The sequence below is a fragment of the Opisthocomus hoazin genome, chromosome 9, assembly GCF_030867145.1.
Source record: "Opisthocomus hoazin isolate bOpiHoa1 chromosome 9, bOpiHoa1.hap1, whole genome shotgun sequence".
In the NCBI taxonomy this organism is placed as follows: Eukaryota; Metazoa; Chordata; class Aves; order Opisthocomiformes; family Opisthocomidae; genus Opisthocomus; species Opisthocomus hoazin.
This window is the reverse complement of record NC_134422.1, coordinates 29,318,300-29,332,409: the sequence shown is the minus strand read 5'-3', so window position 1 is coordinate 29,332,409 and position 14,110 is coordinate 29,318,300. Positions and strand designations below refer to the sequence as shown.

The window sequence follows — 14,110 nt, the reverse complement described above, 5'->3', positions numbered from 1 at the left end:
TGGAAGATAAGCTTGCAAAATACATATTGAGGTTTGGATTTCAAACCATCTCAAGATATGCAGATGTTCAAATTATTATATTCTCATAATTTATCCTTCCTTAAATTTTTCAGTAGCCCTAGTTGTCATCCTTAACATTTTTCACCTGCTCACATTGGATCGTACTATCTGTTTAGCAAGATTAAGTTTGCTCAAGTCATAAATTTTTGTTTCAGGTCTTAACCTTCAAGGAGATTATGAGTGGTTCTTTGCCGTACGTACCTATTTGGTTTGCTGACTTACTGACTCCATGCACTCCATACCAGCACAGATTGGGACAATCTCAAGGGCATTACTGAGTGTAAATACATGTTGGGCATCTTATAGTAATGATAAATCAGAAAGGATTAAAGCATCTTACGGATACTGAATCTTTTGTTACATGTTGTATGACAGAAACTGGTTTTACATGAACACTATTGTTAGGGATTCAGCTCCTGGAAAAGGGCTAGTCAAAATACCTTTACTCTCATATTCCCTGTAAAGCAGTAGAAGACAAAGATGGAGAGGGACAGGCTGTAGAACCCCTGTCATGGACTGTTGTACAACTGTAAAACTTCTGTTGCAATCCTAAACCGTTACATAGCAAACAGAGAAAACATAGGTTGAGATTGTGTCTTAGTAGTTTATTTTACCCTCAACTTCTGATGTCCTGGATGTTATCTGGATGTTACTCATGCTTCTGCTTGTCTTGAAAGTGAAAGAAGAGTTGGCTGAAGTATTCTTATTTTATTTTTTTTTCTGCTAAAATGGTCTTTTCCCAAAACTGGGAGTTTCCAAAGAGAGTTTTTACTTTTGAAATGCTGACCTATTAGAATATCAGGCTTTTTTGTTTATTCTTATTGAAAGAATAGACTCAGCTCATGTTACTTTTTCTCATAGGTTTCTTTTTTCTCATTCTGCCATCATTTATCTTCTTTCAGCTGCTTTTGATTAGGAGGTATTGAAGAATGGCAGAAAGAAACTGAAACATGTCCCCAAATAATCCTGAACATTAAGTGTGTACTGCATAAGGGATTAAAAGTAAGGACGAAGAGATGGGACAATATGAAAAGAAATACTTTCTTATGAAAATAAACAAACAGATCCAAACAGTGTCATTACCTCACTGCATAGAAACAGACCCAAATTTTTGGTTTTCACTTTTTTTGTAATTTTTTTTTTCTTAGTCCTTTTTGTTTTTCCCACTAAGATGCTGTACAGGGGTAAATTGACCCATACTCTCTCCCCAGTGCACTGTGGATTTTATAGAGCTTATTTCTCTCATGCAACATGCATGCATACATGAATTTTCTTATGGACACGTGGCATAATAAAAAAATGTTTTATTAGAAATAAAAATCCCTTTTTCGAAAAAGAAAGCAGTGATGGAACCTGCGACTTCCAAAAGCTTTGTTACAATGAGTATAAGTCATTTATCTCTCCAGAGTAGAATGTATGTATTTTGAACTACCTTGTTCAGACTTTCATCATTTGTCCTTTGTCCAGCAGCATCTCAAGGCAAACCTCAAGTTTCTCCTTCTTTCAGAAACATTTTACTCCTTGAATTTCCTTCTCAGTCTGGTGAAAGTTTCCAGGGGATAGGACTCTCCACTGTTTGTTGAGGGAAACCAGCTGATAACATACCAGCTTATGTCCTCTTCATGCCTGATGGTCCCTGTTTGCCCTATCAAACCAGGCTTCTCTTTGCCAGGCAAGCAGGCTATGTATCTTTCACAACTGTGTCCTCTGACCAATATTTGTTTTTTTCAATGAATTACAGAAAGACTCAGAATCAATGCACCGCTCTGCTTCCAGCAGCCAAATGGTGTCTGGTAGCATATCCATGCTGGATTCTCAATTGGTTATTTATGGTCAGTTTTGATGGATTTCACAAGGACCATGAAGGATTGATCATTTCATTCTTTCTGAAGACTCTGAGCAATTTGAGGCAGGTCAAGTAACGCCTGAACCCACTGGGGAAGTGGTAAAGGTTTCATGTCAAACCACAAGAGGAAGATAATTTCAATGCAGTGTCTGTGAATACACTGGCCTTATGGACTGTGCCGTATTTGAGCTGCAAGACATGTGAATAGGAGAGATCGTGCCTTCTAGTTTAGGGACTGATCCTGCAGGTTTGAGCTGATTTAAAGACCAGTTGCAGTCTTGCAATATGTTCCCCTTGTAATATATCCCTCTGTCAGTAAAAGAATTCAGAATTTAATTAAATAAGAGGAGCCCCAAGGTGTGAATGGCAAAGATGTATTGATAGCACAAATACAAAGAACGCAGATGCGCATACCTGATGTACTGTGTCATAGTGAAGTCTCTGCTGTGCTCCCTCAGGTTTTGTTCCCCTGCTGTCCCATAGCTTGGTGCAGGAGAACATATGTGCATATCTCACTCTCCTAGTGTGGTGCTAAGAAGTTTGCCAGTGAATGTGAGGATGAATTGATAGCATCAGGCTAAACTAGCCCTAAGAGAAGAGCATGTGCAATACATCAACGGTGCTTCATGGCTGTGCCACAAGGATTGGCAATGGAGGTAGTTTTTTTTTGTCCCCAGTGGAAATTTTGTCATAAAGGAGCCTGTAGAAAATAGAAGTTCCCCCTGTAGCAGCACTACAGGAATCTACTCTCAAGCAAACTCACTACATTTTCTTCAACTAAAAGCTGACATCTTTAACACATTGTTAGCACTTCATGTACAAGTCAGTGGGTCAGGCAGTGTGCCCGTTAGCACACAAGGCTAGAGCAAAACACAGCTCAGAACAGTACTAGAGTGGCTGTCTCATGACTGAGCACAGGACCATCAGGAGAGCTCAGGGAGGCTGGGAAAGGTAAGGAAATGCTGATTTCCCATTGTCCAGGTTCAAGTAGCTGGAAACCTCTGCTGCCAGAATTCTCATGCCACAAGCAATTTATACCTGGAATAGGAATGAAGAATTAGTTACAGGCAGCCCCCACCTTTCTGAATCAGTCCAAATTATGCTTCTGTTCTGTATCGAAAACTTCTTCTGCCTACTGTGCAAGTGCTTAAGTAGTTAGGAAGTTCCTCCTTCTCTACAGATTATTTGCCCTTAGCCAGTAACAATCAGTAAATCTAGCATATCGCTTCCCCAGAGAGATTTTGGGTACCACGCGTCATTTGAAGAGTCTGAATGGAACAGTTTCACCTGTTTTCCTCATGCATAAGATCGTTACTTTGCACTTATGTGAGGCACTTGTATTTCTAGGAACTAGCCCACCATTCCAATTCAAAAGGTTTCCAGAGATTTTGGATTTCATTTCCTCTTCCTGCTACATGGCAGCATGAACTCCATTAAAGAGCTCTCGTAACAATCCCACCCACCCAGCCACCTATAATGAGTGGGAGACACAGCAAGCAGCCCTTTCCCTCCCAGAGAAAGCCTTGCAACAGATATAAGCAGAGGTACAGGTACAAGTAGGCTTAATACAACCTCAGATTCTTGGTTTTTTAGCTGCATTGACTGCTGCCATCGGCATGTATTCACTGTTGTACTCATAGGAGTTGGATTCACGCTGCTGATTCTGCCAACAGAGAGAAAATGCCATGAATGTAATTTGTGGTCAATAACCTCTGCACTCCTGCCTCTGTTCTTTAAGTGGGGCAGTTACTAGGACTGTTTTCAGTGGGAATATTAAAGTCAGAATAGACAGGCACTGACATATAAAACTTGGAATAAAACAAACTGAAAATGAAAAAATTACATTGTCCAAAAGCATAACTAATGTCCATGGTCTCCTTTCTTTTCTGAGCCAAATGGTTCTTTGTTTAAGTGGTTTTTCTCCAGAACAGAGCTGGAATTGATCCACTGATGATTTGTTTCCCCTTCTTGAAGAAAACAATCAGGTAAATTGCTTACCAAAGTAATTTTGCTGACCTGTGCAGCATTTCTCCTCTTTCTTTTGATTCCCAGCCTTTAAATCAATAAACAATTCTGTCTTAGAAAAATTAAATCTGAGCTGCTGTCATCAATGACTGAATTCTAGTGGTAAATTAACAACTCAGTCTGTCAAAAAAATCGTCACATGCTGAGTGAGTATGTCCCTGTCCCATCCTCTAAATCTCATTAAATCAAGTTCCCTATCTATGACCCTTGGAGGGAGGCTTCTGCAGAATCTCACAGACTTACTTACCTTGTTCCTTAAGCAACAGGCTACGACACAGCAGACACAGGAAATGATGGCAAATGTGATCAGGCCAATAATTATCCATGACATGAGTCCCAGTGAAATGCAGTCTTCCTTATCTGGAGATTGGGAAGCAAAAAAAGTAATTACTGATAATTTGCATTCCCCCCCCCTGAGAATTTTCAAATTCTTTCCCCTCTTCTCTTTATATTAATAGAATAGTAAAGGTAAACTCTGAAGAAGAATTTTCCTGAGGTGAAAAGTCACCTTGGAAAAGTGTATTCAGCAGGAAGCAGAACACTGCAGTTTTCCAGAAGGAGAGGTGAAACTGTTGGTACACAGGGCTGAAAGAAATTGTAGACCGAAAAGAAACCAAGCTAGGCTTGAGAGCATGATGGTATGTCAGATCTGATCAAGGCTTAAGCTTATATTCAGGGAATACCACAGGTGATTTAAAGCACAGCCTGGTCAGAAGAAGGGTGGACTTTGGCAGTCACGTTTGGATAGGAGGGCAAGCACAGGGGCACAAAATTGCCCTTGCCCAGATCTGGGAGAAAACAAGATAGGACATGAAACATCTGGCAATAGCTATGAGCATCTGGCTATCCATAGAAATGGAAATGAACAGATTTGGGAAACACTACAGATGAAAAGGGATGTCACAGTTTGATTCTGAGAAACAGTTTTAAGTTCAGAGAGGGCTGAGAGATAATTTGACCCAACCGCATAATTGGAGCCTTAGCATTTCAGCTTCTGTCTTTGTTTAGTCCTGGTGCTGCGAGGCAGGAAAAACATACAAAGGGAAGGACAACAGGCAGTACCATGTTGCAGCTGGACTGTATGGAGAACCAAGAAGGGGTGTGAGCAAAACCACTATTAACTCTTTCAGCTTAATATACCAAAGAGCCACTGAGTGAAAAGTAATGCAAAATTAAAGCGTGTGCAGCAAGTCTTCTGAAGTTAGTTCAAGCCCTTCTCAGTAAAAGGCAAAAAATTCTCAGGAGTTGTGGATCTCTTCTGCTCTAAGAAGGCTCTAAAGCTGAAGTCCTTTTTCAGAGAGGTGGACACCATCTTTACATCAGTGTGGCATCAGAGTTCCAATAGCAGTACTAGCACAGATATTTGACAGATGATTTTTTTTTATCCTAGGCACAGGAAGATAGCTCTCAGATGGATTTTTTTTTTTTCCCCAGCTAGAAATAATCTTAAAATTTACACTCAGCAGCTTGAAAAGTAGATAATGGGAAATTTCTGCTGCAGGCAGAGGTGGGACTGCAGTACTCCAGAAGATGTAGTCTGGCTAGCTTGGGTGCCACCAACAATGTGCAGAGCTTAGCATGGCCTGCAAAACCTGACCAAGAAGATGAATAAATACGGAGAGGCCGTGCTGAGCAGTCTGCCAATACAGCTCCAGTGGTACCAGCCCATGCTAAGTAGTTTTAAGCTGTCTTGGAAATATATGTGCAAACTCTGGTCACAGTTTTCACTGCAGCGTAGCTATGCCCAATGTCTACTTATCAGTAAACTGAAGTGAGGGAAGAAAAGTGAACTTACCTTGGATGTACAAATAGGTTTCTTTCAGCCGGCAATCTATGTAAGGAGGGGGTAAGAACATCTCCAGGCAGTAGGTATAAATGTCGATATGCTTTCTTTCCAGATTTTTAAGAATGAAAGTGGTGTTACTATTTGAATGCTCTGTCTGACAGTAGGTGACATTACTCTTGGGGATAACTTTCTGCTCGCTCAGATGGAGTGCACAGATCTCCTTCTTTTCATGCCCTTTGAAGAGGGTCATGCTGAACTCACTCACATTTTTGGGGTTAGGGAATGTGAACCTGAAGTTTCCATTTTCAAATTCCACCATCACCTGGGAGTCAGAGACATGAGGCTGATCTGAAGACATGAAAACAATAAGTACAGTCACTCACATAGCAATGGAAAGAATCCCTAAAATGTTAAGAAACTCATTTAAACAAAGCAAGTGAACCATGTGATTGAAGCTTGAGGCATGCATGTACTCAAGAGTAGTCTGGCTGTGGAAAGCAGCCTTTACAATCAGATTACTTAGATGGCTATAGCACCTTGTCACTAACATAATGGGAGGAGCAGAGGACAAATGTCACTGTGTGCATACTCCCACATGCAATCCAAAAATCACATCTGACCTTCCAAAAAACTCTCTGAAAAACTCTCAGATGTTGTGCAACTCTCATTTTGCAAATTTATTGGAGAACAAAAAGAAAGTAAACTGATCAGGGACCTCCTGCTACCTCACAGTTTGACTTTGTGAAGTCAGCGACCAATAGCATGGGAAACTCCCTAAGACAACAATGTGTTAAAGTGTGCGGTAAGAAAATAACAATATTTTTTCTTCAAGGGTGGTATTTTCTGATCTAGAAAGGCATTTAAAACCATAAATCAAATTAGGCAAATGTGTCTTACCTATATTTTTGCACGGTCTTGACGAGCAGCTATCAACTCCTGAAAAATAAAAATTTTTTTCCTGATTAAAATTCAATACAAGAGATGCAGGAACAGGGGCTGAGACATGCAATGTTAAGATGCTGAAGTTCTTTTCTAATTTGTGTCATTAGCCTATCTGATCCTATCTTTGCTACATTATAAAATAGTACGATGTAATAAAAGCACAAAATATAAAAATCAAAGTAGAAAGAAAATGCATTGAGCAAGAATTAATATTGATCATACATGTAGCATTTACAAATTGTTGAAACACACTTGCAATGTAATAGATGTACTTCATAAATAGAAGCTGAGATAAAAGTAAAACTTCCCTCAAAATACTGAGGAAATCTGCCCCCAAATAAAAGAGCATACTTTTGATTTCTCATGAATCCAGAGTCTGCAATGAGCCAGCATTATACTTTATTTCCAGACCAAAGTGCTCATTTTGATCTATGTTCATTCTGTTTCCCTCACTGCTCAACACTGCATCAAAACGTCTTATTGCGGCACATCCAGTATGAATATCTGGAAGACACTCCAATACATACAATAAGAAAACACTCAAGCAAAGCATGTGATTTTATTCCTTATTGAATAACAACTTTTTCTCTTCATGATTATCAAACAGCTTTCAGTCCATCATGCATAGGCAGCCTCCATTACAGGAGACAGGCACATTTTTAATAATGGTTCTGAATCTGTTTTTTAAGCCGCTGCCTCCATCACCACCCAGTATGGCAATACTGAGAGTGGAATTTCCTGGCTGGGTTTGTGGCGTGCGTTGCTTTGAAATGGCTTGTGTGTCAGTACTGACAGCATAGCACAGCTGTGTGTTTCATTTGGAATTTTTCTTCTTGCAGTGCCCTAAAATTAAAAGTATAGACAGGTACAAAGACAAGTAGAAAAAACCCTATATCTGCTTTTCGTGCTTTTCTGGTAGCATAAGTTCTTCAGAGGCTGCTTAGACTGAAGAATACTTTACATCAGGATTTTATGACAGTAAAGAAATACGGGGCATATACTTAAAGACTTTGATGCACCATCCTGTTCTTCTCACTGCTACATGGTAGCCTAGATCCACACAGAGTAGGTCCCCAACTGTGCCAGGTATTGCACTGATTACACAGTATAAATAACCTTTTTCCCAAGGCACCTGTTATCTTTGACATCCAGCCTGGATATGCACAGGAACAGCAGATTATTCTCATTTGGTTACCTTTGTATGCTTTCGGCTCTTTCCGGAGAGAGGCAATCATTTAGTGTCCATGCTTTTTCCTTCTTTGAGTTCTTGCTCCCCAGTTACCACCATTGGCAAGGGCATTGCAACGAATGATATTTATTTAAAATGTTTTTAGTATGACACATAAGCTAATGGACTTCTGGAAGATGCTTTGTGATGCTCAGTTGGAAAGCAATAGAAACTGTTATCCCCTTTTGATTGATTTACTCTCTTCCTAGTTATCACATTCTTCCTGGTTTACTGTGCACAGCCAGCACCCTTATCTAATTCAGCAACAGTTCTGATATCTATACTTCTCTCGGGACTATAACTTAAGTGTGTGATAATAGACAAGGTATTTGACATCTTGTACCACTGGTGTGAAGATAAAACAGACAAAACAGACAACTCGCCAACCCACAGTGAAATAGCGCTCTAGATACGCTGAAGGCACAGATACGGAAAGTGCTAGCCCTCATAACAGTATGTAATCTGAAAAGCTGAAAGCAAAGGTCAAAGAAAGAAACAGTTTTTGATGACTTGCATGTTGCATGGTGAAAGACAACAGCTGCTATGAGAACAGCATTTGAAATAAAGGTCTTCTGAAATGCTCTGTAGTTTGATGGCCTGTAGTTTGGCAATATGTACCTTTAAAATTAGGCCCGACAGCAAACAAATTACTTAGGGAAGAAAAAAACAATTGTATTGATATAGCAGAAGGTAGGGAGCATGGTGAATATGTAAGCTGACCTGATACTTTTGAGAAGCATCTACCAGTAGCTGAGACCTCTACATTTGTCACTGGTCATCTGAGAGGAGAGGCAGATGCTGACCTTGTCCAGGCAGCTACAGAGTCAAGCAGTGCCATATTCCCCCAACACCGCAGAGGAGCACAGGACTACCCTACTCTGAGTGCTAAAGCAACAGCTTTGAATTTCATTTCTCTGTCTCTGAGAACAGTTCAAGTTTGCTGTTAGCTAATGGAATTGCGCCTTCATACCGGGTGATATAAAATGTTTGCTAGAGATCATGGTTTTAATCCTTGTTTTTAATGAAAAAGAGCAGAGAGAGGTCATTAAGCATGTAGTTCATGTGACCTTGTGGCAAGCTGAAAGATCATTTTGTACCCTCTCAGGCCCAGAAGCCTTAACTGCCTATTTTCAAGAACGACTCAGTTATGTATTTCTCTGAATGAGCATTTTGGTAAATGTGATGCAATTACTATTCCTCTGAAACAAGTGACCATATAGAAGAGTGTGCTTAGCATAATATAAAGGGAGCACATTTTAAAATGAGATTAACTGTGCCTGAGATTTAAACACAAAATTGTCTAGATGGCTGATCAGAATGGGTGAGATCTGATATGAATTTCCAACTCACTAGCTATTCTGCATCAGCTCCTAATTGAAATGCTCTCACTGCAGACTAGAAGGTGGCTTACTCCCCCCTCCCTGTCCCTGATTGATTGCTCTTCTCCTGTGCCCATTTGTACCAGTTCATTCCTAGGGTAATCCTATGGATCTGTAACACTCTGCGGTTCATGGCCAGACACATTTGGATGTCATCTGCCAAGCTGCAGTCAGAATAAATGTACATTTAGTGGGATGGGAGATAGGAAACTGGGAGTTAAGCACCCAGTAATATGGAGAGATTCACTCACTAAACATCCCTAATACTACTTCAAAAAATATGTGAATAAAAGACTGCATCATGGTGTTGTTGGAAATGAACAGAAGAATCTTACTTGTTCAGTAGTAAAAATGCTTAGATTTGGCCTTAAGGTTCCTTTTTGATATTGTTCGTAAAAGAACTAATTTGATTGTGTATAAGGGTTTTGAGACAGAGGAAACAAATCTTTCATTGGTTTCATAGCAGTGTCATACTGTGGAGTTGCATAGAGTTGTTCCTGGCTCACTTCATGCGAAGCAGAGTGTCAAGACAAATATTATGGTTCAGATGTGAATCCAAGAGATGAACATGTATATGAAAGTAACATCTTGCTATGTTGAACTATGAAAGTGTGTGTGTACATTCTATGTATATGTGTATTTACAGTCATGTACATTTCCGTCTCCATTTCGTCTTTACTGCAGTGGGAAAGCACTTTGGCAGAGGTTTGGGAATTTCTGTGGTACTGTGCTTGGACACTGAGGCCGATGGGAGGCGGGCTATTTTCATTTTAATGGGATTGCAGTTTTGAGCTTTCTCATCGCTCTTCAGCAGACCCAATACTGTTGGCAAACATCACCAATCCATTATACATTTTGGTCCTAACAGAAGTTTAAAAATCACTTTCAATTAATTTTAAAACTTGGGGTTTGAGGAAGGAGGATAGAATACTCTTGCTTGATTTTCTTGCTGTCTGTTTTACCTGCTTCAGCTCTCAGAAAACTCATTAGCTAATATAAAGAACAAGCATAATTTCACTTGGATGTGTTTGCCTCTGGAGATGAGCAAGGAGAGTGCAGACCCTGCCTTTAAAACAAGCATATTTGTTTTGTTAATACTAAAAGTGCCATGAAACCACACACAGTTTTTGAAGTTGCTATAGCTTCAACCTTTCAAGGCACTCTGAGAAATGACACTGTCAATTCAGTGCCATTAGTCATATGCCTAAAACTAACATGTTCCTACCTTTCAAGAATCAAGGATTAAGAGAGGAAAGCAGTGCTTCTGGGCAAATCAAATAATGGCCAGAATTACTCTAGGAAGCCATCTATAATGTGAATTATTTCTATGGTATAACCTATGTTGTGAAATATGGAAACTCTTACAAAATATACCACTAACACAGCAGCCATTGTTGGTAATATTTCAGACACCCTTCTAAGAAACGACCATGGTTTCCTCCTGTGTTGACAACAGGAGATCTGTGGGTGAACAGTGATAACGCTTTGCAGACATTGGCATGCGAAAGCTCAAGTGCAATGTTTCATAGCAAGGACTTCAAGCGCTGTGGAGTTCTAGAGCTTTGTACTCCAAAATCCCATTGCCTGTGTTCTTCTACAGGCACCAGAGAGGCTCCATGCTCTTACAAACAATGTCTTTATTACAAATGGGTTATCAAATCATAGTACACATATACACACATATATCACCTCCGTAGGCTTCGCTAATCACTGAGGGAAAAAAAACTCCAAAATCTCAGAAGTTACTCTCCTTTTACTTCCAAAAATTTGCCGTAGAGCTTGGCAGCACTCTCTGGAGTGCTAGCTTGTTCCCTAAATGAGAGTATCATGCTAATATGTCTTACATCAAGCCGACCTTTTGCAGCCCTTTTCTTTTTAGCAAGAATTATAATAATTAGTACTTTTTATGCCAAAAGTACTGTAAGGTAAAAAAAAAGAGACACCATTTCTTGTTACAGGCAGTCTCTTTCTCCTGCCATCTCCTCTCCCCAGCCCCCTGCCCAAATCCTGTCCTCCATATTTGAAGGAAGGGAGAAAGGAGAGAAAAATGCCAGTATCAGATAGAACAATTATTTGCACCCTTAAAATTGCAGCCTATTTCTTACCACAAACAGTGGCCTTTTAGATAGCTCCAGCCACATGTAAAAACATGCTGGTCAAGTACACCTGCTAAATTGACTAGCTGAGAAATATTTAACAAAATTGATAGGATTTTTTGTTATTAGATTTAAAGTAACTTTTCAAGGAGAAAAAGAGCAGCTCAAGTCCCTTTAGAGATACTGACTACAATCCTGCTTCCCTGTGATTTCACACATCTTTTCAATCTGAAAACTCAGTATACTGTCACTGTATTAGTTAACCTTCAACAGGGTATCTGCATTGCCTAAAGAGCTGGAAACTGGTTTTTATTTAAATGAAAGCTTAAATTCTGTATGAAACCTCAGGATACTTAAATTCTACAGGGGGACTTGAAACGTATCCTATATCACTAGAATTTCAGAAGCAAACATATTCAATAGCCCTTGGCATGACCTTCAAAGAAACATGTGTAGACGGCGCTTAGTAACTGTGTGCATTAAATTTCAGGTCTTACTTATATGACGCATCATACCAAATCCTTGAACAGTATGTGTATGAAAAAAAAAGACTCCTCTTAATCAGACATTATCTGTATTTCCATCCTGGCTCAGTAATATGTGGGTTTCATAGAGGCTACAGATAAATGTGAGCTCTGGTGTTTTAATTTGCGTAGCTGTGATAAAGCACTGAATCTTGTAAAACACTACATCCATGTTTACAGTTGGACTGAGATCAGTGCTGTCATCATGCGTCTTCTCAAACACAGCATTAGAATGCTGTCCTTACTTTTAAGTCAGTCTGCGTTTCAAGCCTTCACCAAATGTCTCATCCATTCTTCCATGCCATATACATTTTTCATAGTATAAAAATTCCCTGCTGAAACCAGAGCAGCTTTAATATCAGTACCTTGGCATCTCTTTATTCAGCCATTCATCGTCATGCTGCTGTAAATTCTTATGCCCAGCAAGGGAAGCTGGCTGGAGCACTACAGTCTAAACAGCTAGAGGGTAACACTCAGCAGATGAGCTAGAGAATATAAACAATGACAACTTGAACTTTTTCGTTTCAGAGCAAATGCTCTGTGCTGGCAGGAATTTGCTTCCCACCAACTCTAGCGATACTAAAGTTGAGAGCGGTCTTTTTGCAGCTGTTTCCTTTAATTACCACTATTCCTCCAACCCCTTGCTATCACACCTTGTTTACTGTCTCCCATCATTGGGTACGTTACATTCCATAGAGACATCTACTGCAAGGAGAATAATCCAAAATGCTACTCACCATACAGGGCTCCAAACTGAAAGCAGAGGACACAGAAAGTTACAGCAACCGACTTCATGCTTGCCTGACACAGACACACTAGACTTCTGTCTACTGTGAAGATGGAGAAGAATTCATGGGTAGAAAAGGAAGTGGTTTGTGGGCAATGGGGGAAATTATATGATAATCAGAATGACTGTTTCATTTAACCCCAGACTGCGTTATAGCTATGTCAGCATTAGCTGTCGCCCACACCTGTGGAGTTTGACGCTTTTTTTTTTCCTACCTCATGGCTTGCTGTCACAGACAGGAAGAAGAAAGGTTTTCTGACATTATGTTTAATGTTCACTTCTGAAAAGACAGTTTCTGGTTAATTCTATCACGATAGAGGCTACAGTCATCTACAGCACACCTCCTGCAGATGGCCCATGGTCAGCAACTTGTTCCTTAAATTAGCTTACAATACATGCATACTTGCAGCTGGCAACCTGGCTTCTCCCCACCAATTTCAGGTGGTCTTAAGTAACTGATGGTCTTGCTCTACGTGGAAACTGTTTGTTAGAGAGTAGGCATCTCTTATGCATCCTGGTCCTGGAATTCACTGGAAGAACATGTCCAAATTGCAGAAGGGTCCCTGGAGCCCTGAGCCTTACTGAAGGCTCACTCTGACATAAGACTTCCACCCTGGAGGTCAGGCTTGCTCTGCATGAACACGAAAATCTTCATGCAGTTCTGTGAGAGGAGGAGATCTGACCCAGTGCCTAGGGCCTTAGGTCAAAAGTTTCTCTCCTTCCCTCCCCCTGTTTTTGTACAGCACATTTATTCTGGCCCTGCTATCCATCTGTATTCTGGGAATGTTTTAGGACCCTTTGGGATAACATGTTCTACAATCATTTAGAACTGGCTATTTGTTTATTCCCATAATACTAATTTTAGTACAGATAAGACGCTGGAAAAGCTGCTTCTAAATCATGTTTAATATATTAGATACAGTTAGCATTCCTGATTGCACAAAGAGAAGACACAAAGGACTAATAGTGGTGCCTGACAGACACTTGTGGGGTTGAGTCCTTGTAATGGTCATGCAGTGGTACCAAATCATTTGTGAATAACAGGACTGGGTTCCAGATTCACTCCTACTTTGTAATGTTTGAATAAATTGTCACGTGTTGGTTTACTCTTCCTCAAAAAGTGATTTAATTTCTTTCACTGTTACTGCTAAGATTCTGTTCACATGGACACTGGGAGAGAGTTTTACTCTCTTCAAATCTTTGCAAAGCCCTGCACATCTTTGCCTTTTGTTAACTTAAAATCAGAGCTAAGCCTGAGTCAAGCCAGGATTTGATCTAAATTTTCAGCTCAGGTCTCTGGAGCCAAACTTAAGCAACTCTAACTAGAGAAAGTTTCTTCAGTATACTTTTCATTCTGATGCTCAAGAGTAATATATGGAAGTTCAAGCAATGATAAAGCTGAAAAAGATACATCTGACTCCTGAGCCTTGCCTGTGA

The 14,110-nt window shown here is 40.0% G+C and overlaps 1 protein-coding gene across 1 annotated transcript; it reads right to left on the bottom strand.

Moving 5' to 3' along the window:
• Nucleotides 1–1,387: 1,387 nt before the first annotated feature.
• ICOS (inducible T cell costimulator) lies at nt 1,388–12,711 on the bottom strand. The gene is made up of 6 exons (XM_009945849.2): nt 12,624–12,711; nt 6,615–6,653; nt 5,727–6,065; nt 4,179–4,291; nt 3,479–3,569; nt 1,388–2,944 (listed from the first exon to the last, which is right to left on the bottom strand). The coding sequence occupies exons 1-5, from the start codon at nt 12,679–12,681 to the stop codon at nt 3,480–3,482; spliced, it is 639 nt and encodes a 212-aa protein (XP_009944151.1). The 5' UTR covers nt 12,682–12,711; the 3' UTR covers nt 1,388–2,944; nt 3,479.
• Between the last annotated feature and the right edge of the window lie 1,399 nt (nt 12,712–14,110).